At 54.7% G+C, this 23,122-nt stretch overlaps 1 protein-coding gene across 2 annotated transcripts; it reads right to left on the bottom strand.

The window, feature by feature from the left end:
- Nucleotides 1-19,654: 19,654 nt before the first annotated feature.
- LY6E (lymphocyte antigen 6 family member E) lies at nucleotides 19,655-22,805 on the bottom strand. Of its 2 annotated transcripts, none has more exons than XM_087825216.1 (4): nucleotides 22,729-22,805; nucleotides 20,396-20,496; nucleotides 20,051-20,170; nucleotides 19,655-19,966 (listed from the first exon to the last, which is right to left on the bottom strand). In XM_087825216.1, exons 2-4 carry the CDS (start codon nucleotides 20,445-20,447, stop codon nucleotides 19,743-19,745), a joined length of 396 nt encoding a protein of 131 aa, XP_087681342.1. In that variant the 5' UTR covers nucleotides 20,448-20,496; nucleotides 22,729-22,805; the 3' UTR covers nucleotides 19,655-19,742. The 2 variants fall into 2 exon arrangements, with proteins under 2 accessions (XP_087681342.1, XP_087681343.1); XM_087825217.1 differs by having other exon boundaries at nucleotides 20,396-20,499; nucleotides 22,729-22,764.
- Between the last annotated feature and the right edge of the window lie 317 nt (nucleotides 22,806-23,122).

The raw sequence follows: 23,122 nt of genomic DNA, 5'->3' as shown, positions 1-23,122 counted from the left end.
ACATTTCTTTGTAACCATTAAGGCTCTGGAGGAAGTCGGGGAAATCTTTAGGTAGATTCCCCAATTCTGTTCTAGTCTAAGGAATGTACACAATCACTGTCTTTCCAGGTAAGGAATAAAGGTTGATTTTCTGGGAAATGGCAAAGAAAGAACCTCAAGACATTTTGGGAGACCTCAAAAACTCGAGGAATTCACCTAAACCCATAGGTATTGCAGGCAAAACCTGATGGCAACTGTGTGGCTTGGCTTCTTTGCCCTGAGAGGCTACTTAAAGTTCATTCTGGACATTTTTGTTGTTGTGATAAGGGAAAACCCGGTCTCTAAAATGGCCAACAGTGCCCCCCCTTGCCATCCTGCTATGATCCTGTGCGCCCCAAACCAGAAAGGGCTTTTCCCCGCCCTAAGTAAGATGTAGCTGCCACGTGGGCGGGAGCATGGACGGTGTATAACGCCCTGCTCCATTGTGCTCGGGGCTCAGACTTTGGACTGGGACTCCTCTGGGCCTGCCAGCGTAAAATAAACCTCCTGAACCCCGAGCCTCCGAGTGCCGCTTGGTCTTTCCGTAAGGTGAGCGTCTCCGGTTCCACAACATTTTGGTTCCCTGACCGGGAAGCCCAGCCGCGCTGGCCCCTTGCAGCCACCGGTTTGCGCGAGAGCGCTGGGTGGCGGACAAGGAGGAGGGGTCGCAGAGGAGAAGGCGCCCTGCCCTGACTTGGCAGTCTCCCATCCCGCTGCCTCCACTCGCCCCACCACAGTCCCCACCGGACTCGAGGAGGCCAGGCGGGACAGGACCAGGACCACGCGTGGGACACGGCAAAGCCCCAGGGCCCAACTGAGTTAGGTGTCCCGAATGGGTGGAAGGGGGGCCTGATCACCTCCCAAGGACCTCTAGTGGTCCCCAGGTAAGGTTAGTCAGGGAGGGAATGTGACAACCTCTGAATGACTGTGAGAGTGACTGTGAGAGTGAATGTGTCTGTGGTCCCACGGCAATAGCCACGGGATCTGAGTGGGCTCCAATCCGTGTCCGTAGTCGGCTGTAACGACGTAACGGTGATTCAGCTTTGCTGACCAGGCCCGGGGATTATACGGGTGCACCTTAGTCAAGGCCGGCCCAAGTTGCGGCGAGGCAGCGGACAGCCAGGCATCTGAAAGGTCCCTCCGGGGACCCCCCCACCCTTTGTCTGTATCCGATACCATACACGGGACCATGGGAGGACCTCAGGGAAAGCCCACCGTCCTAGACCGTATGCTGAAAAACTTCGAGAAGGGCTTTTCCGGGGACTATGGCATCAAAATGACTCCCTGCACACTTCACACTTTGTGCGAACTTGAATGGACCGCCTTCAGGGTCGGTTGGCCCTCGGGGGAATCTTGGATGTCCCCACAATCCGCCAGGTCTGGCAAGTTGTCACTGGAAACCCTGGAAACCCAGACCAGTTTCCTTACATAGATTCCTGGTTAGAAATAGCGTAGACTCTCCCCCCTTGGGTACGGTTCTGCACCAATAGGCAGGGAGAGGCTGAGGTCTTCGTTGCTCAGCCTGAAGGAAAACAGACCCCTTGAGTTTTTGCGGGAGACGAAGAAGATGAAGAAGAAAGTTAGCCTCCTAGAAGCGGCCCTCAGAGAGGAGGGATTGGGAGGGCAAAAGAAGACTCACCCGCCAAAGGGGGGAAATCGATGGACCCCATTGGTGGCGGACCAGTGTGCCTATTGCAAGGAGACTGGGCACTGGAAAAATGAGTGTCCCAATAAAGGAAAACCTCGGAAACCTAGAAAATATCAAGGGGAGCCACAAGAAGGCAACCTTGTTGGGTTAGTCGGCATAGACTCTGACTGAAAGGGATCGGGCCCGATACCCCTCGGCCCCCATGAGCCCAAGGTCAGGATGGATGTTGGGGGCCAAAACGTGACTTTTATGGTAGACACCGGAGCAGAACACTTGGTAGCCACTATGCCTGTGGCACCTGGCAGGAGGACAGCCACAATACTTGGAGCGACCCTCCTGCCAAGCTCGCTGTGTGAACTCGGGGGCCATCGGGTGTGGCATGAGTTCCTGTACATGCCTGAATGCCCCATCCCTCTCCTTGGCCGAGACCTCCTCTCTAAGCTAGGGGACCAGGGCACCTTTGGACCAGGAGGGGCTACCACCCTGCAGCTACACCCTGGCAGTGAAGACGCCACACCCCTCATTATGGCGGTTGTCATCCCAAGGGAGGAAGAGTGGAGACTGTTCAGCACTCCGGAATGGAGTGACCCCCCGGGGTTCCAGGTGGAATTTCCTCTCTTCTGGGCTGAAGATAACCCTCCTGGACGCGCCCTCAACCGGGCCCCAGTGGTGGCTGAGCTAACACCCGGAGCTCGCCCGCAGAGGCAAAGGCGGCATCTCCCCCCGAGAGGCACCCTGGGTACCCGAGGCCACCTAGTCAAGCTCAGGGACTCTGGTACCCTGGCCGAATGCCAACTGGCTTGGAACAGTCCCCTGCTGCCTCTCAAGAAACCCGGGGCTGGATACCGGCCAGTGCAGGACCTCCGGGCCATCAACAAAGTAACTGTCTCCTCGCATCCAGTGGTTCCAAACCCAGACACCCTCCTCAGCCAAGTCCCTGCACCGCCGCGTGGTTCACCGGCCTAGACCTAAAGGGTGCCCTCTTCTGCCTTCGGCTCGCACCCCAGAGCCAGCCCGTATTTGCCTTTGAATGGACAGACCCAGACATGGGAAGACAGGTGCCACTGACCTGGGCCCGGTTACCACAGGGTTTTAGGAACTCACCCACCCTGTTCGGGGAGGCTCTAGCCGCCGACTTAGCCGCTTACCGGTGAGAGGCTGTTCAATGTACCCTTATTCAGTACGTGGACGACCTACTCATCAGCGAAACCAAGGAAGATTGCATGGCAGGAATGTGGGCCCTCCTCAAATTACTGTCAGAAGCTGAGTATTGTGTCTCATGGAAGAAGGCCCAGATCTGCCAACTGCAAGTCCAGTACCTCGGGTTCCTCCTTTCACAAGGCCACCGAGCCCTAGGACCTGAGAGAAAGAAGGTGATCACTTCGCTGCCACAGCCTCAGACGAAGAGAAGCCTTCGAGAGTTCCTAGGGGCTGCAGGGTTTTGCCGGATCTGGATTCCAGGCTTCTCAGCAATAGCGAGACAGCTTTATGCTGCCTTATTCGGTCCCGATCGGAGTCCTCCGCGTTGGACAGAGGAGGCAGAGGAGGCATCAAATCAATCCGGAGCATCAAATCAGCCCTCGGATAAGCCCCTGCATGGGGATTGCCTGACATTGAAAAACCATTCAACCTGTTCATCCACGAAAAGGACAAGATAGCTCTAGGGGTACTCATGTAGCCTGTTGGTTCGTGGCAAAGGCCCATTGTCTAAGAAACGACTCAGTAGCCACTGGATGGCCCCCCTGTCTCCGTGCCTTAGCAGCTACTGTCCTCCTCATCAAGGAGGCTGACAAACTCACCCTTGGTCATAGTTCCAGTAACCCTCAGGCCTCACCTGGTATCTTAGTACCATCAGCTCATTCATCTTGGAAAAACTGCCCTGGAAGCCCTTCTGAAAAAACAGTATTACATCAGCCACCTGCCGGCGCTGTGCCGAGCGGTAGGGGAATGGTGCACTACCTGTGCCAGGAACAACGTGCATTCCATGCCTCGGCCCTCTCCTGGAGCCCAAGGAACAGGAAACTCTCCTTTTGAGGACCTAGAGTATCTCCTGGTTTTAGTTTGCACATGCTCAGGATGGGCCAAAGCATTTCCCACTGAAAGAAGCAGAGAAGTCTCGAAGACCCTCCTATGGGAGGTCATCCCTAGGTTCGGCCTGCCGCTGAGCATCCACAGTGACAATGGACCGGCCTTCATAGCTGAAATCATCCAAACCCTATCGAAGGCCCTCAGCATATTATGGAAACTCCACACACCATATCGGCCTCAGAGCTCAGGGAAAGTAGAGCACATGAACCGTACCCTTAAGGAAACATTAGCCAAATACAGCCAAGAAACCAGTCTCTCCTGGGTAGATCTACTGCCCTTGGCCCTGCTACATACCTGTTGCACCCCTGGAAAGTTAGGCTTTTCCCCTTTTGAGTTAGTATATGGAAGGCCTCCCTCAAGTTTAGGAAGCATCCCGGGAGACCTACATCAAGTAGAGGACCGGAGCCTGACAGAACAACTCCAGGCCCTGGGAGCTACCCTGTCAGAACTATAGCAGTACACAGTCGAAAGGGCCCCCATCCCTCTAGGGACCCTGGTCCATCCATTCTGGGCTGGAGACCTAGTATGGACTGGGAAAAGGGACCCCTCAGGCCACATTGGACAGCACCACCCCCACTGCTCTTAAAGTTACAGGTATCACCCCATGGATCTTGACTCTGCATTCTAGAGTCAAGAAAGCCCACAACATTCCTGAGGAGGAGCACTCGGATGACTGGAGAGCCAGCCCAGACCCAGGTGACCCCTCAAGATCTGGCTGAGGTGGACAGCAACCTGATGAGCACAGAAGACCTCTGGTTCCTAGTTGCAGCCGGATTCATCACCTTGGTCCTTGGACTTGGACTTGCTGCAACAGCCCCTCCTGACTGGACTTTACTTACTAGAGTTGTATTGTTTACTATTTACTGTACCCTGGCATCATGCATTTTCTTAGGAGAGGAATGTTGTTACTTCGCAAAATAGTAGTTACCAAAGTAAAGGAACTCAGGGAGAGAATCAACGGAGGGAGCAAGAAACTGCCAGGGATGGTGCGGACAAGGGCAGTGGTCCTCCTGGTTACTTTCCCTCTCCGGGCCACTCATCACCATTGCCCTCCTTATCACAATAGGTCTTTGCCTCCTCAACCTACTAATGAGGTTCATTGAAAATTCAGTCTCCCTTTGAATCTCCAGGACCTGACTCATACCTTTGGCCCTGCCCCGGTGATTCCCTGAGACCCCACCGCTCCCTACCTGCAAGCTCAGGCAGGCCATTTCCAGTGGCTTTTCTATGCAAGTGGCCTCTCGAGCCTTATGCTTAGGACTTTCCTAAAATCTCTCAAACAAGCAGCATCATGCCCCATATGGCTTGATAAGTGGCCCCAGGCCTGGCACTAGCAGCAGACTGCATTGGTTCATAGCTTGGCCTCTCCTGGACAATGCCAAGCCCAACACAAGTAGCAGCCAACTACGGTTTGCTGTGGAGCTCATGCTGGGTGGCCCTGGTCAAGACACTGGCACAGGCTGACTTTGCACCTCTTGGGAGGCCCCAGAGACAGTGCACCTGGTAGTCAAACTCGACCACGCTGGATTACAACCCTACCACATCCACGAGTGGTACATTCAAGGGGTGCACTTGGTGAACACCAAAGCTCCACTGAAGTAAATCCTGCTCCATAGGGGTGTCTCCAGCACAGCAGCTCTTTGGTTGTAGTTGCAGCTGGTCCTCACAGTCAATTGGCCGGGGGGTCAATTCCTCCCAGTGACGCCAACAGCCACCAAGGCTCAACTACAACAGGACAGAGCACACAGCCCACACAGGGGAGCACCTAGAAGGCCCAGCTCAGGTAACTGGGGAGGCTGAGCCACTGGACTCTACAGGACACCTACTACACAAAGCCACTCTACAAATTCCAGGAGACATAGCAGCTCTACCTAATACATAGAAACAAACACCAGGAAGCAGCCAAAATGCAGAGGCAAAGAAACATGTCACAAAGGAAAGAACAGAAGAAATCTCAAGAAGAGGAACTAAATGAAATAGATCCAAGCAAACTAACAGATACAGAGTTCAGAATTTTGTTTATAAGGATGCTCAACCATATTAGTAAGAGTATTATGAAAATAACTGAGAAAATTGATGATATAATAAAGTACCAATTTGAAATGAAGGCTACAGGAACTGAAATGAATAATTTACATGGAATCAACAGCAGAGTAGAGGACGCTGAGCATCAAATCAGCAATTTGGAACTTGAGGAAACAAAAAACACCCAACCAGAAGAGCAAAAAGAAAAAAGAATCCAGAAATATGAAGATAGCATAAGGAGCCTCTGGGATAACTTCAAGTGGCCCAACATTCGTATTATTGAGGTGACAGTAGGAGAAGAAAGAGAGCAAGAAATTAAAAACCTATTTGAAAAAATAATGACAGAAAACTTCCCCTACCTGGGGAAAGAAATAGACTTACAAGTCCAGGAAGCACAGAGGGTCCCAAACAAGAGGAACCCAAAGAGGCCCACAGCAAGACACATCATAATTAAAATGCCAAAGGTTAAGACAAAGAGAGACTCTTAAAAGCAGCAAGAGAAAAGCAAGAGAAAAGCAAGAGAAAAGCTAGTTACCTACAAGGGAGCACCCATACGACTGTCAGCTGATTTCTCAACAGAAACTTTGCAGGCCAGAAGGGAGTGGCAAGAAATATTGAAAGTGATGAAAAACATGGAACTACAACCAAGATTGCTCTACCCAGCAAAACTATCATTTAGAACTGAAGGTCAGATAAAGAGCTTCACACATAAGAAAAAGCTAAAGGAGCTCATCACCCCCAGACTAGCACTACAGGAAATGTTGAAGGGTCTTCTTTAAGAAGAAGCTAATGAACAAAAGAATCTGACGAACTAAATAGATCCAGAGACACTGACGCATGCAACAGACGATCATATTTCAGAGGAAAGAGGGAAGGGGGATGGAGGGTGGGAAGAGATTAACCAAAGAAATTATATGCATATGTGCATAACCCATGGACATAGTCAATAACGGGGTGAAGGCCTGGCAAGGGGTTGGGAGCGAGGTGGAGGGGGTCAATTGGGGGGAGAAAATGGGACACCTGTAATACTTTCAACAATAAAGATAAATTTAAAAAAAAAGAAAGAAAATTCAGTCTTCCACCTAACCACAGCCAAGGTCTTAGCTTTACGAGGGTATCGGCCACTAGATGACTTTAATGATGCCCTCTGAGGCTCGCCACCTCCGGGGCATCAAAGAGGGGAATGATAAGGGAAAACTCGGTCTAAAATGGCCAACAGTTGCCCCCCCCATTGCCATCCTGCTATGATCCCGTGCGTGCCAAACCAGAAAGGGCTTTACCCTGCCCTAAGCAAGGTATAACTGCCACGTAGGCGGAAGCATGGACGGTGTATAACTCCTTGCCCGATTGTGCTCAGGGCTCAGACTTTGGAGCTGGACTCCTCTGGGGTCATGGGCGGAAAATAAACCTCCTGAACCCAGAGCCTCTGAGCGCTGCTTGGTCTTTTTGTAAGGTGAACATCTCCAGTTTCAGACCAGTTAATCTTCACCTGAGGATATTTTTTCCATGGATTTTTAGAGAGGGGAAGAGAAAAGGGAGAAAGAGAGAAACATTGATGTGAAAGACACATTGATCGGTTGCCTTCTGCATGTGCCCAGACCAGGCCGTGGATCGAACCTGCAACTGAGGTATGGACCCTTTACCAAGAATCAAACCCAAGATCCAACGCTCCAGCCACTGAACCACAATGGCCAGGACATTCTGGACATTCTTTATGAGATTCTAGCTAAGCAGATTTAAGAAAGCTTATATGAGCAATTGCTATTCTTGTATTTATGCTAATAATCAGGCCAAATTGGGACTAGACTTAATGCAGTAAATGAATTGGTCTTAATTTGGCTCATTGATAGAAATGAGGGTGATTTTAAGGGGGTTATGTTTCAATAGAATTTATAATACACAGTTGTGGAGATTAGGCTCTAGCTCAGTTAATTATCTTCAAAGTTTTGTTCTTCACCTTTGAATTGAATTGGATCCTGAGTTTTTCTAGTTTTCTTAAATATTTGGCTACAACCCTTCACACTACTGTTTCATTTCCCCCCCATCCTCTGACTTGGAATCATTGAGAACTAAAACTTTTCTCCTCCCACCCACTATTAGTCATAATTCTTGCTCTAGCTTTTGCCCCAATGATAGAGATTGGTAACACAATTTGTCTCCACTAGGTTACAAGCCCTACCTGCACTCAGGGAATACCGCCCCTTGCCAACTCTGGGCATCGTTGTCACCTCCTCCCATGCTCAGCCTCATGGTCCATCTGACAGAGAGCAAGGATCTCCTGGCTCTGAAGGCAAACACCACCCCTCTTCAGCAGGAAGCAGCTACAAAAGAGATCCCGTGCCCCTTTCCCTTAAAGAATTCAGAACCAAGAATTCTTCAGGGGGAATATGGTGGGCAGTTAGACAGACATGAGCAGAGCAAGGACGATGGGCCAAGTACAGAAGATAACCAGGATGGAAAGCCCTGGGTGCCTAGCAGGGGGCAAAACTGGGAAAGCAAGGACCTCACCCCCAGGGTAACCTTTCCTCCCCTAGCATATTGCTGGTCATTCGGTTTAAACCCCATGACCTCTCTTCCCCTGAAATGTGACTAGTCACGGGACAGACCCTGTTGAAGGAGGAACAAGGTGCTTAAGAGTGGCCTCATTCGACTCCCACGCAGATCCTTCCTTGCTCAACCATTCTTTAAGCATTAAACCCTAGGGATAACATCTAGGCCTCAGTTGTGTTTCAGCTCCAGGCCAAGAAGAGCAGCAAAACCAGATGAAACAATACCCAGGGCTGATATGAGGACTAATGACCCTCTGCCCTAGTGCTGACCAATCAGTGGAGACCATGACCCTGAAGGGACACACCTGGAAAGCTGATAAATATTCTATTGAGACACTCCCCTGGAACCTCACATAGCCCCCCAAAAGCCCTTAGGATGGAGGACCCAGCGGGGCTCTTCCTATGGAGCACACCCTCGCATTTCCCTACCCCTTTACCCCTGGGCAGGTTTTCCTTGCCTCTCTCTTTCTAAGCTCCAAGGACCTTTTTTATTTTTTCACTCTGACTTATTTCCTGAGCCCATTGCTACTATGGCTGACTTCTACCTCTGTGACTTTCTAAATAAACTTTCTCTTATAGTTTGAGTCTTGACTCTGAATTCTTTCTCAGCCAGAACTCAAGTTCTAAGGTGGTTGAACCAAGGTCCAATCACTGGTAACATTCTGGTGCCATTTTGCAGCCAACAGACAGAACGGAGACATCCGAGCAATGCAGCCCTGACACAGCAGAGGGCCCCATGCACAGCTGGCCTGCTGGCATGGCCAGTCATGTCTCAGTGTCTTGTGGTGACTGGCAGGGCAGTAAGGTCTCTGCAGGCCCAGGCCGCAGCCAGAGCTGCTGTGACATTCCCGAGTCTCCAGCTCTGCCCTCCTCCTCCCCACTGATCAGATGGCCTCCATGCCACATGGGCCCAGGCCACCCAGGACAGACTCTCATCCGCCTGTAAAACACACACTTAACTTCCAGGGCTAAAAGCCTTTTTATTTATATTTATTTATTTATTTACCTTATTCCTCATCTGAGGATATAGTTTTCCATTGCTTTCCAGAGAAAGTGGAAGGAGGGAGATAGAGAGAAACATGGACATGAGAGAGACGCCACGTGTGCACCAACTGGGGCTGGGGATCGAGACTGCAACCGAGGTAGGTGCCCTTGGCTGGAATTGAACCCGGACCCTACAGTCCTCACGTCAACACTCTAACCACTGAGCCAAACCGGCTAGGGCCTGAATGCCTTTTTAAAAGAAAAGGTTTATGGGGCCCTTGCTAGCAAGAAAAAAAGAGCCCAGGTCCTGGGGTAGGAGTATAACCCCCCACTTCCACCCCTGAGCCAGGAGGAGATGACTAGGTGTTGCCAATGTGAAGCTGACAGGCTCTTTCAGACATGAAGTGGGGACAGAGATGAAGTTGTTTGGAGAGAATCTGCACTGGCTACAGATAGGGGTGAGAAAGGTAAGGACCGGCCCTGGGATAGGCGCAGTCCCTGAAGAAGGCTTGGTTGCCCGGGAGGGTTGGGGATCCAGGTCCTGGATCCAAAGGCACCTGGCTATTCTCTCTAGATAATGGCAGGAACGGCCACCTGGACACTTAGCTCCTACACACATAGGAATGTGAATGGTCTTTGCTGGTGAAAGTTTAGGGGTCAGTGGTGATGAGCGGGCAGCTAAACAGGCATCTCAGATGGTGAGTAAAGAAAAATTAAATTTATTAAAAGGTGGTGGGGATAGCCAAAGGGAAGGGCAACACTGAGCCAAAGGGTGCTGGGTCCATGATGTCAGCAAAAGCGTACTTGGGACAGTGAGACAAGGACGGGCATAGAAGAGGCAACAGGAGAGCCTGGGCCAGGCTGCTCTGGCTCCCTGAGAAGCTGGAGAGAAGGGGTCAGGTTCGGGGGCCTTGGAGACAGGTTCAGGGGGTAAGCCCAGGATGAGCTGCTGCTGCCCATTGCTCTCCTGGTTGCAAGCCTGGTGGGGTCCCCTCAGATGGATGGAGATGGCACTGGCGTGCTCCCCTGGTGGGAAGCATGCACTGGGTCCTTTGTCCTGAGCATATTTATCTTTTTCTTGCAGGCAGGAATCTTAGGGGAGGTCCCAGAGGAGGGTCTCAATAGAATATTCACCAGCTTTACAGATGTACTTTTTCAGGGTCCTCGTCTCCACTGGTTGGTACCAGGGCAGGGGGTCATTAGTCGATGTATCTGGTCCTGAGGCAGCCACTTGTCTGGTTTTGCTGCTTTTCTTGACCTGGAGCTGAAATACAGCTGAGCTCTAGATGTTCTCTTTAGGGAGAAAAGCTCAGGGGTCTAAACTGCACAAGCAGGAATATTCTGGGGGAGGACAGGTTACCCTGGGGACCAGGTTCTTGTTTCCCCAGTTTTGCTCCTTGCTAGGCATCCAGGGCTTCTTGCCCTGTTGAGTCTGCAAACCCGAGTTTCTGCACCTGGGTTTCTGTAGCTGGCCTATCTAACCCTTGGTTTTACCGAATCAGCAGCTTACCCCCTGAACCTGTCTCTTCCTCCCACCATCTGGCCCCTGTAATTTAATTTACAACATCTCAGAATTTTCTCCTTGCCACCCACGCTCCTACTTGGGTGGTAGGAGCTGTTTGCAGGGCTTTCTTACCCCCCCATCCACTCCCAGGCCTGCTCACCACCCCCTCCCCCTCCCAGGGCCCATGTGGGAGAACCCACCCCAAGAACCAGCTTTTTCTTTTTCCAGCAGGGCCCCCAGGGGCACTGCTCCTGGGCTCGGTCCCCTCATCCCAGACAGCCCACTCTCCTGTTAGTACCTTGCAGCAGGGCCGTGGTCACCCCTGGCCCACCCTTGCCCACTTCCTGGGTCTTTTGATGTCTTCCTAAGGAGCAGAGTGTAAGTGTGGTGTGCATGTGGATGGGGGTGCATGGGCAGGGATAGGATGGGGAGCATGAAAGGGCTGTAAATGTCCAAAGATTGAGCACCTGAATTAATCTCAAATATAATTATATTACTTATAAAATTGTAGGGATTTACGTTCCTTTTTTCCTTAAGTTTCTTTCTCTTAGGCCTTTGTGCCCGTACACTCCCCCTGATCTCGGACGAAGCAATTAAGGAGGTGAGGCAGCTGAGAACAAGGAATCAAGGTATCATCTTATCAAGACAACCAATATGCATGGTCAGGCCGACCCACCCAGGAGTCCAGATATCACCTCATCGAGACATCGCCAGACGACCAAGAACAAAAGAATGAAGTCTGCGGACCTCAGGGGCTGCTCATAGCTGCATTCCATTCCCAGCCTAGTTTGCCCCATATATAACCCGATCCCTCAGGCCACTCTGTAAGACACGTTTTGGATGCTTGTATGCTCCTTGTCTTCTTGGTTGGCCTTCTCAATAAATGCTTTATATGATTCAACCCTGCCTCCCTTGAATTGGATACAGCGACAGGCAGCCCGAGCCCCACTGAGGCTTCCCGGTAACAAGCAGACAAAACAGAAAACAGAGCTGGGCCTCCTGGAGAAAGCTTCCCTGACACCCCACACCCTGTATGAGGTGCCCCACCAATGGCTTTCAGTTTCTGTGCCCCTGTAGTCAGTAGCAGGAAGCACTTGGCCTCACTGGCTCAATGCCCTCTGGCCTTGGGCCCAGTTTTCTTTCATGCCCTGAGTTCCAGGAAACTGAAACTCCTAGGCTCACTGAGCCATGCCCCTCCTCCGTCATGAGTCTGCGTGGAAAACGCCCTCCGCGGAACACAGCTTCCTCCTCGCACCCAGGGGACAGCCCCTTCCTCACTGAAGCCCTGCCCTCTTCCCTGAGGGCACTATGAGCCCCACCTCCTCCGGTTGATCTGGAGAGGTTGGAGCTTTGCTCTGGTAGCCCAGGCAGGCCCCGGGGGAGGTCTTCAGCTACATGGATGATGTCACACAAACAGCAGGCTCCCTGTAAGAAGAAAAACGCCCTCGCCTTTCTGGCTCAGGGTCAGAGTGTCAGCCCGCAGAGTGAAGGGTCCCAGGTTCGGTTCCAGCCAAGGGCACACACCTCGGTTGCAGGCTCGACCCCTGGCCCTGGTTGGGGCACGTGTGGGAGGCAGCCCACTGATGTGTCTCTCTCCCATCGGTGTTTCTCTCTCCCACTCTCTCTGAAAAAGCGACGGAGAAAATATCCTCGGGCGAGGATTAAAAACAGAGAGAGGTAACTGGACTGATGAACACAGTGAGCAGGAGGGTCCCAGAACAGTTGGAGCCACGCCTGTGCAGGGATGCCAGCTCAGGAGAGGGGAAGGGCCCGAGAAGGGAGTGGAGCTAATGTTTTCAGGGCTTTCTAGGGGTGAAGGAGAACAGATATTGTCACCCCAAAATACACCTCTGATTTTATAGCCAGGCTATTTTTAACAAACAGGAGGCAAAAAAGAAGTTCTGAGTAGCTACCCTTTTGTAGGAGACATTTACATCTATAAGGGAATCTCCATCTGTAGAGGGTGTCTCTCCCTCCCCATCAGAAGAGACCTGAATCTCTAAAACCTTCACAGTGGGGAAGGCTGGACTTAAATCTGCATAATAACCACACCCTCTTGACTGTGCTTTTCCAGAAAACTTCCTGTAACTGACCCCCCTCTCCCCCCACACACAGATTTTGTCTTCAGCTGGAGATGGTATCGAAGGTGGTGGCGGGGGCCATTCTGAGGAGTTACTTGGTGTTCCTGGGTCTCTCCCATGTATACTGGAGGTACCCATGTTTTAAATGTCTGTTGGTTTTCCCCCTGTTAATCTGTCTTTTATCAGAGGGCAGGTCTCATCGAAAAACCCAGAAGGGCAGAGGGACAATTACTTTTCCCTCCACAGCGGCCTTTGCCGTCCTCGACCTTGGTGGTTCTGGTGGGTCCTCAGATGACAGGGGTGGAGGGGGGGCTGGGGTTTCACCCTCATAGTGTGGCTGGGTCATCCCTGTCTTCCCATGGCCTCAGTATTCCCTTCTGCTGGGTGCCTCTCTCCATAGTCCCATAGGAACCACAGTCTTCACCAGGCTCTGGAGCTGGGGCCCAGAGGATACACGGACCACTGGGAACCCAATTCTGGACTCGCCACCCCAACTGGCAAGGGCTGAGAGTTCAGAGGATCCGCATGGAGGACAGAATGGGGAGTGGGTAATGCTTAGCCCCATAGAGGCACAGGGAGGAGACTCTGGAACAGGGTCCCCCCAGAGTCCCAAAAGAAATGTGGTGAGGCAGGGTTGAAGTCCCTCTGTCCAGTCTTTGCAGTCCTGGGGAAAGGCTGTGGGATGACTAAAGGAAACCTCACCAAAGTGGAGTCAGGAGGCCTGAAGGGGGGGCTCTCACACTGTATCACTTGAGGTCAACTACAGATCCCAATAGGAAGAAGCATGCCTCAAATTTCCAACAGGAAGTGTCTCTACTACTCCAGCAGGAGGAAGATTTTTCTCTTTGCCTGGAAACAGACCCAGCCAACGAGAAACCTCCATGACTAAGCCAATAGGTAGTGAGAACAGAGTGGAGAAATGGAGTCACTATGGTCAAGCTGCTAAATTGCTGAAATCAAGTAAGCAGAGGCATAAGGAAACAATTCTACTCTTGCTTTAACTGCCTGGGAACTTAAACTTTTGAAGTCTCCAGTTATGCTAGGAAATCTATATCATCTATCATCTATCTATCTATCTATCTATCTATCTATCTATCTATCTATCTATCATCTATCTATCATCTATCTATCTATCTATCTATCATCTATCTATCATCTATCTATCTATCTATCTATCTATCTATCTATCTATCTATCTATCTATCATCTATCTATCTATCTATCTATCTATCTATCTATCTATCTATCTATCTATCATCTATCTATCTATCATCTATCTATCTATCATCTATCTATCTATCTATCTATCTATCTATCTATCTATCTATCTATCTATCATCTATCTATCAATCATCTATCTATCAATCATCTATCATCATCTTCTATCTATCACCTTATAGATAACCCTCTGATTACCTCCTGAAGGTCTTAGTATTGTAGGTGGCAGGAACAGCACCAGATGTTAGACAAGTGGGGTCAGACTGGACCTAGATTTAGCAACCTTGGTACTTTAGTTCTGGCTAGGAAAGAATTCAGAGACAAGACTCAAACTATAAGAGGACATTTATTTATAAAATCACAGAGGTAGGAGAAGTAATTCATAGAAGAACTGGACTGAAGAAACAAGTTATAGAGGCAAAAGAAGGGCCATTGTTGGAGCTTGGGAGTGAGGAAGGTAATGGTAATATGCCTGGAGGGGGTGGGGTGGGGGCAGGGAAGGGAAAGGTGAGGGCATATTCTCAGGAGGGAGAGCACTCTGGGTCCTTGGTTCTAAGGGTTTTAAGAGTGGAGATTTTAGGGGAGGTCCCAGGGGAAGATCTTAACAGAATATTCACCAGCTTTCCAGGTGTGTCTTTTCAGGGTCTAGGTCAGCACTGATTGATTGGTCAATGCCAGGATAGGGGGTCATTATTCAATGCAGCTAGTCCTGAGGGCAGTATTGGTGTTGCTTGTCTGGTTTTGCTGCTTTTCTGGGCCTGGAGCTGAAATACAAAGGAGGCCTAGACATTATCTCTAGGGAGGAAATATCAGGGGGTCCAAACTGAAGGACCAGAGATATGCTAGGGGAGGAAAGGTCACCCTTGGAGTGAGGACCTATAAAAAGCCCTATGTACCTGGCCCATTGTCCTTGCTCTGCTCATGTCTAACTGCCTATCACATCAGGAAAGACTATTCCTGTATCCAGACTGCCTGAGACTACCTGAGATCTGAGAGATCACCATTTCTGACCAATCCTGAAGCAAAGAATGAAGGACTGAGTCTTCTCAAGAATGTACTTTTTTCTATAAGAACTCTTAGCTTTTCTTTCTTCTTGGGAATACTGTGGGTATTGCTGAGTTGTGCTTCTGGTTTGCAAACCCTAAGGCCCTTGAATAAATATTTATCATTTATTTGTAGCCAAAGCCTCCTGAATAATTTACACTCAGTGGACAGTGGCCACTACACTTAGAACTCCAGTTTCCTCCAGTGGACATTTTGTTTATAACAACCTTTCCAACTCACCTTTTTCTCTGTAAAGTAATGCTCCTCTCCTTTGTTCTTCAGACTTGCCTATGGGTTCACCATAGCTTGCATGTCCCGAATTGCAATTCCTGTTATTCCTGAGTGAACCCATTTTTCTGGTAAAATAACTTGCTGTTTTGTTATTATAGGTCAATAGGCTGTATATTAATAGGGAGAGATTCAAGACTCCTGCCTCTGCCCAGCCCTCCAGGGAAGGGTGGAGGGTCACTTGGGGGAGTCTGAGCCCCACATCTCTACGGACCCAGAGTTATGCTCCCTCAAGGGCTTAATGTGAGAAGAGGCCCAGACCCACACCCCAGTACCTGTGTAGGTAAGAGTGACTGGAACCCACCCTTCCAGCCTCTGAGCCCCTCTCCTCTTGCCCCCCAGTTCAGGCCTGGAGTGCCAAGAGTGTACCGTCCTATACCCTGGCCTATGCTCCACGATGCCCTTCCCATGGTCACTGGGACAGTCAATGTGGGTAGATTAGTGTTCGATCCCATGGGTGGGGTTCCAGGGGCTCCGTTTTGAGCCCCCCTGTCTAGTGGAAGCCTGGCCTAGGGGCAGAGTTCAGGGACCTGTATGGCTGACCTAAGCCTCAGCTGGGTCCCAGGGCAGGTGGCTGCTCTGCACTAGCTGCCTTAGTGTCCCCACTGGCTCCTGGGCTTTCTGGAGGAGGGATCATGAGGCTGGGGGCAGGCAGCAGAGAAGTTGAGGAATGAGAGGGAGGGGAGTGGCCTTGGGTTGGGTGTGAGAGGGTCTGAAGGCCCTCAGTGCTGGTGTCCTTGTGCTCAGGAAGGAGCCCAGCTATGTCAGAAGGGGTGGGCTCTTTCTGTCCAATATTACAGAAAGGTTCCAGGAGACCTCCCTGTACAAAAGTGGGATGGCAAATGGACTGGGAGACTGAAACACTGAATGACCACTGTTTAAAGGACCTGAAAAGGGTAGGAGTGGGGAGGGCTCTGCTCAGCCTGGGGCCTGCCCCCTCTGGGCTGTGCCATGAGCCTCCTACCCACTCTGCCCTGGTTGTTGTATTGGAGGGGTGAAGGCAGATGTTACTGTGCACAGGCCTCAGGGTTTCCATCCACCTGATGCCATGTGGATGCCCAGGGGACAGTGGCCACACTGGCCACTCCTGTCCCAGCTGCCCTACCCCCAGGTCTAGAACTGTGGGTGCTTACTTCATCCTCACACCCCTCACCCTGTGCTTTCCACCTGTTTTCCAGATGTTAAATCCTTTCCACCCAAAGAATTCACATTTCATTCAGATTTCTCTAGGGGGCTGCCCTTCCTAAACCACTCCTCAAATCACCCCTTATGAGGTTATTACCTAAGGGGTCCCAGGAAACTCCCTGGGGTGGGGCTCAGAGGGCTTGCCTGCCCACTCCTGCCCATGGACCCCTTCTGGGTGCTTGTGCTGTGGCTGAGCCAGCAGCCCCAGGGATGGTCTTGGCACCACCCCCTCCAGTGGGGAGCAAGGCAGGGAACACAGAGGCAGATGGATGTTAAGGACTGGGAGGAGGTGGTGCAGGGCTCTACAGGGCCGTCAGGGGTGTGGGCACCATGGGAGCAGTGGGAGACTGGTCAGGACTGCTCTGGTCCTCAGGTAGGGGCCAGAGGATATGGAGCAGCCTGTGAGGACAGGGGCTGTGAGCCCCCCACCCCATTGGACACGCCAATTCACTCCCAGAGACCCCATCTGTGGGTGGAGGCACGAAAGTGGGGGTATCACCTGGGCACTGAGATTGGGGAGTCTGGGCTCCTGACCAGTGTGCCCAGCTGGACAGTGCTGTGCCTGGCCCCTCATGGCAGCCTGGGCAGATACCGGAACAGAAGAGACTGGGGTACGAAGCCCTGCACAGGCTCCCCTCCCCTGCCCTTCCCCCCCCTTCTCCCCCTCCTCTGTCTTCCTCTCCTCCCACAGGCTGCAGGTAATCAAAACTCAGGGCCTTGGGCTCCCTCTCCCACCTCCTCCACTCCCTCCCCATACCCACCCAGCCTCCCTCACCCCAGCACACAGCCCCCCCCCCCCCCAGGGAGGGGCAGCAGAACCTGGAGTGGCACCGGCTGCCCCAGAAGGTCAGGGCCACCTCAACCCCAGCCCTAGAAGGACTCAGGCCTCCACCCAAGCAGAGGCAGCACCAGGCCTCCAGGGTCACAGACACAGCAGAGCAAGTGGCTGCAATCTTCTGGGCCTGTTTCCACTTAGCAAACTGGGGATACCTGTACCCACCTCTCACTGTAGTTGCAGGAAGCAAAATGACAGATTAGTATCACCTGGGTAGGAGTAGGAGCTTAGGTTAGTATCAGCAGGCAGAGTTGTTACACAGGTATTCTGCCACTGAGGCCAGCCCTGTGGCTCCTGGGTCCCCAGAGTCAATTCCAAATTCCTGACAGTGACTTTCCTGTCCACCTGTGCAGCTTCCTCTCTCCCAACTAGGCCACTGCCCAGCCCAATGGCCTCACTGGCCTCAGCCCCTTCAGCAAAGCTGCCTGTGGTCTGAGTGAACAATGTGGTGATTGCGTTTTACGTGAGGACTCAGAACTTGGATGGTCATAGCCTGACAATCACCGGTGGTCCTGGCGGAGGACATTCTGATCCCTCGCCCCTTGAATTCTTTTGTTTTTAGTGCTGGTCTGACCCACTCAAGTGATTCACATTTTCACTGCCTGATGAGTCTCAACCAGCCTGCTCCAGTGTTGACCAGGCCTGAGGCTCTTTCCCTTAGTCTTCCCTCTGGGTCACCCCAACTTCCTGGGGCAGACCCCTTCTCGACCCATCGCCACTGGCCGTCCCCCTTTGGTGGCCATGGGGACAAAGGCACTGAGCTCGTACTTTCACAGCGACCATCCTGTGCAAAGCTCCTCACCTGCCCCTGACCTCAGGGATCCTGAAAGACAGGCCAGAATCTTGGTCCCCATGGTGACCACTGTCCCATGGCCCTGGACACAGGCACATCGGAGCTTCTGGCCAGCCTGGGATGGCTTGGGTTGGGAGCTGAGTGGATAGAGCACCTTGCTTCCCTCATTCACTCATCCTGCTCTTGCCCACCGGCCCAGCCAAAGCCCCTTGGCTGTGAACACACGTCCCCGGCAGCAGAGTCCGTAGACAGTTGCCCTGGGTCCTTACACCCATAACAGGTTTGCCAAGAAAAAATGGGTGTGCAGCAGAGATGGCTGGGGGCTTGGGGGCAGCACCCCTGCCCTCCAGCCAAGGTCTAAGGCCTTCTCCAGGGGAGCCCCCAACCTGCTCCCATAGGCCTTTGGGGCAGGTCCTGGCCATGCACTCACTGAGTGAGTTTCCTCCTGCCCAACCAAGTTTTCTGTCCTCTTTGGCCCAGTAGGCCCTGGAATTCTGGCCCCAAGTCCCAGGCCCCCTCAAGTTCTCTTCTGTCCAACCTGATTCCTCCCCTCCTCCCAGAAGCACGCTGATTTCCCTCCCTGCTTCTGACCAGTCCTATCTGAGAGAGAACTTCCCACATGGCCCTGCTCAGCCTGGGGCAGGAGAAAGTGGAAGACATGGGGTGAGCTCCCTTCTAGAACCATGGGCAGCTAGCTCTGGACTTGGAGGTCCCTCCTCCCACACTGTCCCCAAGTGGGTCTCAGTGAGGAGCTGCACCACAGAGGCATCCCCAGACCCCCCACACTTGGACACAGCTGGAATGGGGGTTGCCACAGCATAACAGGAAGAGGTGGGTGGGAACAGCTGTTTATTTGAGGCACCAAAGAAGCAGGAGGGCTCCAGGGTGGGGGTGTGGGGTGGGGCATGGGTGGGTGCTACTGCTGGATTGGGGGTGGGAGCTGATTCCCAGGTCCACAGTGGAGACCTGGAGGCGGCTATTGAAGTGAGTGGAAAGTGAAGTACAGAAATGCATAAGACCGGGCTCTGGTGCTGGAGCTCAGGGCTCTAGGGCTGCTTACCCTCACCCATCCCCCAAGCACGGCCAAAAGGGCTATACAGACACACCTGTCCATACAGCTGGGTGTCTACACCCACAGCATGTTCCCCCTTCCAAGCCACTGTCTAGGATGGGCAGGGCCTGGATGGGGACACGGCCTGGGGCTTAGGTACCCCTCCCAGTGTGTCCCAGTGATGCAGCTATGACTGCTGGACCCACAGGCTCCAGGAGGACCCTAATTTGAGGAAGGTCACATCATTGACCCTGGAAGTGAGGGCAGCTGGCCCCTCTGGGGGCAGGTGTAGGTGCAGGGGACAGGCCTGATGGTGGGGACTGAGGCCGAGGGGGTGGGATCAGGCAGGGTGAGGAGTCGAGGGGTCTGGCTGGGGCTGGGCTTTCCTTCCTGAGCTGTGGGAGTCAGGGCCCGGCACAGGGTCCAGGTGGTCAGGGGCAGAGCCGCAGCAGAGCTGACAGCAGGCTGAGCAGGAGCCCGAGGCCAAGCACGGTGGTGCTGGCCCGCAGCCCGCCATCAGCTGCGCTGATGTTGCACAGGAAGCTCTGGCAGCAGTGGGTGCCCATGGATGCCACACCGATGTTGATGCTGGGGGGCGCAGGGCAGACTGGGGAGCAGCCCTTGTTCAGGCTGTGGCCAAAATCCACAATGTTCCCTGCACCGGAAAAGGAGGGTGAGTGGAGAGGCAGCAGGGACAGGATGGGGTGGGGGCAGGCCTGACCGCCTGGCCAGCACTCACCGACGCCAGCAGCGGCAGATATGGTCACGCAGTAGTTGTCAGAGTCAGAGCAGATGGTGGGCTTCAGGCAGTAGAAGTTGCTGTTCTGATTCGTGCAAGAGAAGCACACCAGGGAGTGGGCTGTGGAAGAAGGGGAGAGGCTGCAGAAGATATCCAAGTGCAGGGTGTAGGGGCAGGAGGCAGGAGGAATGGCTTGGAGGGGGAGAGGGGCCTCCCAGGTTGCACAGAACAGGTCACAGAGAGACAGGCTCGACGGATGTGTGGACACTACTCGGGAGAGAGGGGTAGAGGGAATCCAGGAGGAGAGCACAGCCACCCAAAGGCAGGGGCCCCAGGGCATCTCACCTTGTTCCACACCCAGAAGGGCCGCCAGCAGTACGGGCAGGAAGACCTTCATTCTGGGGGGCACAGGCTCCTGTGTAGGTCTCACACGCTAAGAAAGCCTCCTGCTTTGAAGAGACACAGCTGGTTGGAGGCTGGGACCCTGGCTCCCACCAGCACAAGTAGCCTGGTGACCCCACTTGTAGGGGGGCTGCAGCTTCTAGCAGTAGAAAGGGAACATAGGGCCCTTCTGCTCCATCCTTCTCTCCTCATGCAGTGCGGACTCCTAGCTAAGACCCCTCCCCAAACCTGTGGCTCTTGCTGCTGGGGGTACAGCATCAGTAGAGACCAAGGGAAGACAGAGTGGCTGCCTGTGGTCCTGGGGGTGGGGGATGGTGATCAGAAATGCTAACTGGCTTCTAGAACTTACCACAGGCCAGCTCCACGCTTGCCATGGGGACCCAGGGGCTGAGCTGAGCACCTGCTTAGGGCAGCTTTGGCAATGGGGAAGCTCAAGCCTTCTGTGTGTTACTGAATGCTGGAGACCATGACCCCATAAGGACCTGCTATTCCCCAATTTCATGGCTGGGAAACAGGCTCAGGGAGAGCCAGTGGCATATTACAGGTGGGAATGGGCACAGGTGAGTTTCCGCCTGTGAGTGTGAGTCAGTGGGGGCTGCCCTGTGCCTTCCGACCCAGTGGGCAGAGACCAGTAGCAGTGGGTGGAAAAAGCACTTTGAATGTAACTAGCTGAGGTTCTGGTCGGTTTAGTAGGAGGCACAAAGTGGGAGGAGGAGTATGGTGCCTTTTTCAGGGGGCAGCTGTGGGCAGGGGAAGAGCATTCCCTGCCTGGGGAGGCAGTTTCTAGGCACTGGGAGGAAGAAAGAGAACAGGCTTCGGGAGAGGTTGGTGGTGCCCCTGAGAATGGGCCCCAAGCCTCTCCTGCCCAGCCCTGGAGTGGGTGGACATGCCAGGCCCAGCTGGGACCTGTCCCTGGATCCAGGTGGGCGGGCGGAAGAAGCCTGTTTCCCCGCCTTCCCTGAAGTGAGGTTTGGGCGTGGAGGAGCCCTGAGCTGTCCTCAGGGAAGCTCTGGTATTCACAGCCACGAACAGTCCCACCCAGTATCCCAGCAGCCCCAGCAGCCCAGCAGCCCCAGCAGCCCCAGCAGCCCCAGCAGCCCAGCAGCCCCAGCAGCCCCAGCAGCCCCAGCAGCCCCAGCAGCCCCAGCAGCCACGAACAGTCCCACCCAGTATCCCAGCAGCCCCAGCAGCCCCAGCAGCCACGAACAGTCCCACCCAGTATCCCAGCAGCCCAGCAGCCCCAGCAGCCCCAGCAGCCCCAGCAGCCCCAGCAGCCACGAACAGTCCCACCCAGTACCCCAGCAGCCCAGCAGCCCCGCAGCCCAGCAGCCCAGCAGCCCCGCAGCCCAGCAGCCCCGCAGCCCAGCAGCCCAGCAGCCCCGCAGCCCAGCAGCCCAGCAGCCCCGCAGCCCCGCAGCCCAGCAGCCCAGCAGCCCCGCAGCCCAGCAGCCCCGCAGCCCAGCAGCCCCGCAGCCCCGCAGCCCCGCAGCCCAGCAGCCCCGCAGCCCAGCAGCCCAGCAGCCCAGCAGCCCCGCAGCCCCAGCAGCCCCGCAGCCCCGCAGCCCCGCAGCCCCGCAGCCCCAGCCAGGCCCCTGGCCAAGTGGGTGGAAAGGCCTGGAGTGGATCGGCACTAGCAGGGTCAGGAAGGGGGCAGCCGGGCACTTCCGGGGCCAGACGGGGCCAGACTCCTCACCGCCCCCAGGCTCGCGGGCTGATTTCTGGGAAAGCTGGGCAATCAGTGACTCGGGCCGGCAGGCGAGGTAGGAGCCTGTCCTGGTCCCCAGAGATGAGAAGGGCGGAGGTGGCCCAGCGCACGCCCGGCCCCTGGGCGCCCCACACGCCGGCGTAACCTATGTCACACGGGGCGGCGGCGCTGCTGGGCAGGCTCCTGTCCTAGGGTGATCTGATCCAGGGGGCAGTTCTCCCCGCCGCCTAGATCCCAGCCCCGTCCTAAGCCGGGAAGGCTGACGCTCCCCAGTCCCCACGGAAGGCGTCACGGGGCGCCCAGGGCTGCGTGACGGCCCCCGGTGCCCGCGCAGCTCGGGGCCGCCGGCCGGGGGGCGCGGGCGGGGTCTGCCCGCTGCCGCCCCCGAGCTCTGGGAGCGGGAGCGCGGGCTGGGGTCCGGGCGCAGGCTCAGCCGGCCGAGCACGGGCCCGCCGCCGCCCAGCTCCCGGCCTCCCGGCCCCCCTCGCGCCCCCCGCCCCCTCCGTCTCCCGCGCCGCCTGGGCCCCGTCCCCGCGCGCTGCGCCCGCCCCGGCGCGGCCCCGCGGCTCACCCGCAGGACGCAGCCCCACGGCGCGGACCAGCAGCTCGGCCTGACTCGCGCGGGCCGCGCGGGCGGAGGGAGGCGGGCGCGCGGGGCCGGGCGGGGCGGGGCGGGGCGGGGCGGGCGGCGCGGGCGCGGCGGGCGGGGGCGGCGGGGGGGGGCCGTCGGGCCCCGGCTCGCAGGCCCCGCCCGAGCTGCCGGGCCTCCTGGCCCCCCGCGGGCCCTGCGGGGGTGGGGGGCGCTCCCACGCGGGCTCGAAGACGCACAGGTGCGGGCGCGTGAAGGGCTGAGCACCGGGGCGGGGATGCGTCCGAGGAGGCCGGCGGGCCGGCACAGGGCTCCTCCCGCGGGCCGGCGGGCCGGGAGGCCTTGGGGGGGCTGGCCCCTCGCGGGGGCGTGGCGG

The sequence above is a fragment of the Miniopterus natalensis genome, chromosome 16, assembly GCF_054644295.1.
Source record: "Miniopterus natalensis isolate mMinNat1 chromosome 16, mMinNat1.hap1, whole genome shotgun sequence".
Lineage (NCBI taxonomy): Eukaryota > Metazoa > Chordata > Mammalia > Chiroptera > Miniopteridae > Miniopterus > Miniopterus natalensis.
The sequence above is the reverse complement of the archived record's forward strand: the minus strand, read 5'-3'. Positions and strand labels throughout refer to the sequence as shown.

Excerpts from the sequence above, each read along its gene's own strand:
- LY6E (XM_087825216.1), bottom strand. The coding sequence starts at position 20,447 with ATGAAGGTCTTCCTGCCCGTACTGCTGGCGGCCCTTCTGGGTGTGGAA. Across the intron at positions 20,171-20,395 it reads CCTTCTGGGTGTGGAACAAG|CCCACTCCCTGGTGTGCTTC; the intron begins GTGAGATGCCCT and ends CTTCTTCCACAG. Across the intron at positions 19,967-20,050 it reads ATCTGCCGCTGCTGGCGTCG|GGAACATTGTGGATTTTGGC; the intron begins GTGAGTGCTGGC and ends TTTCCGGTGCAG.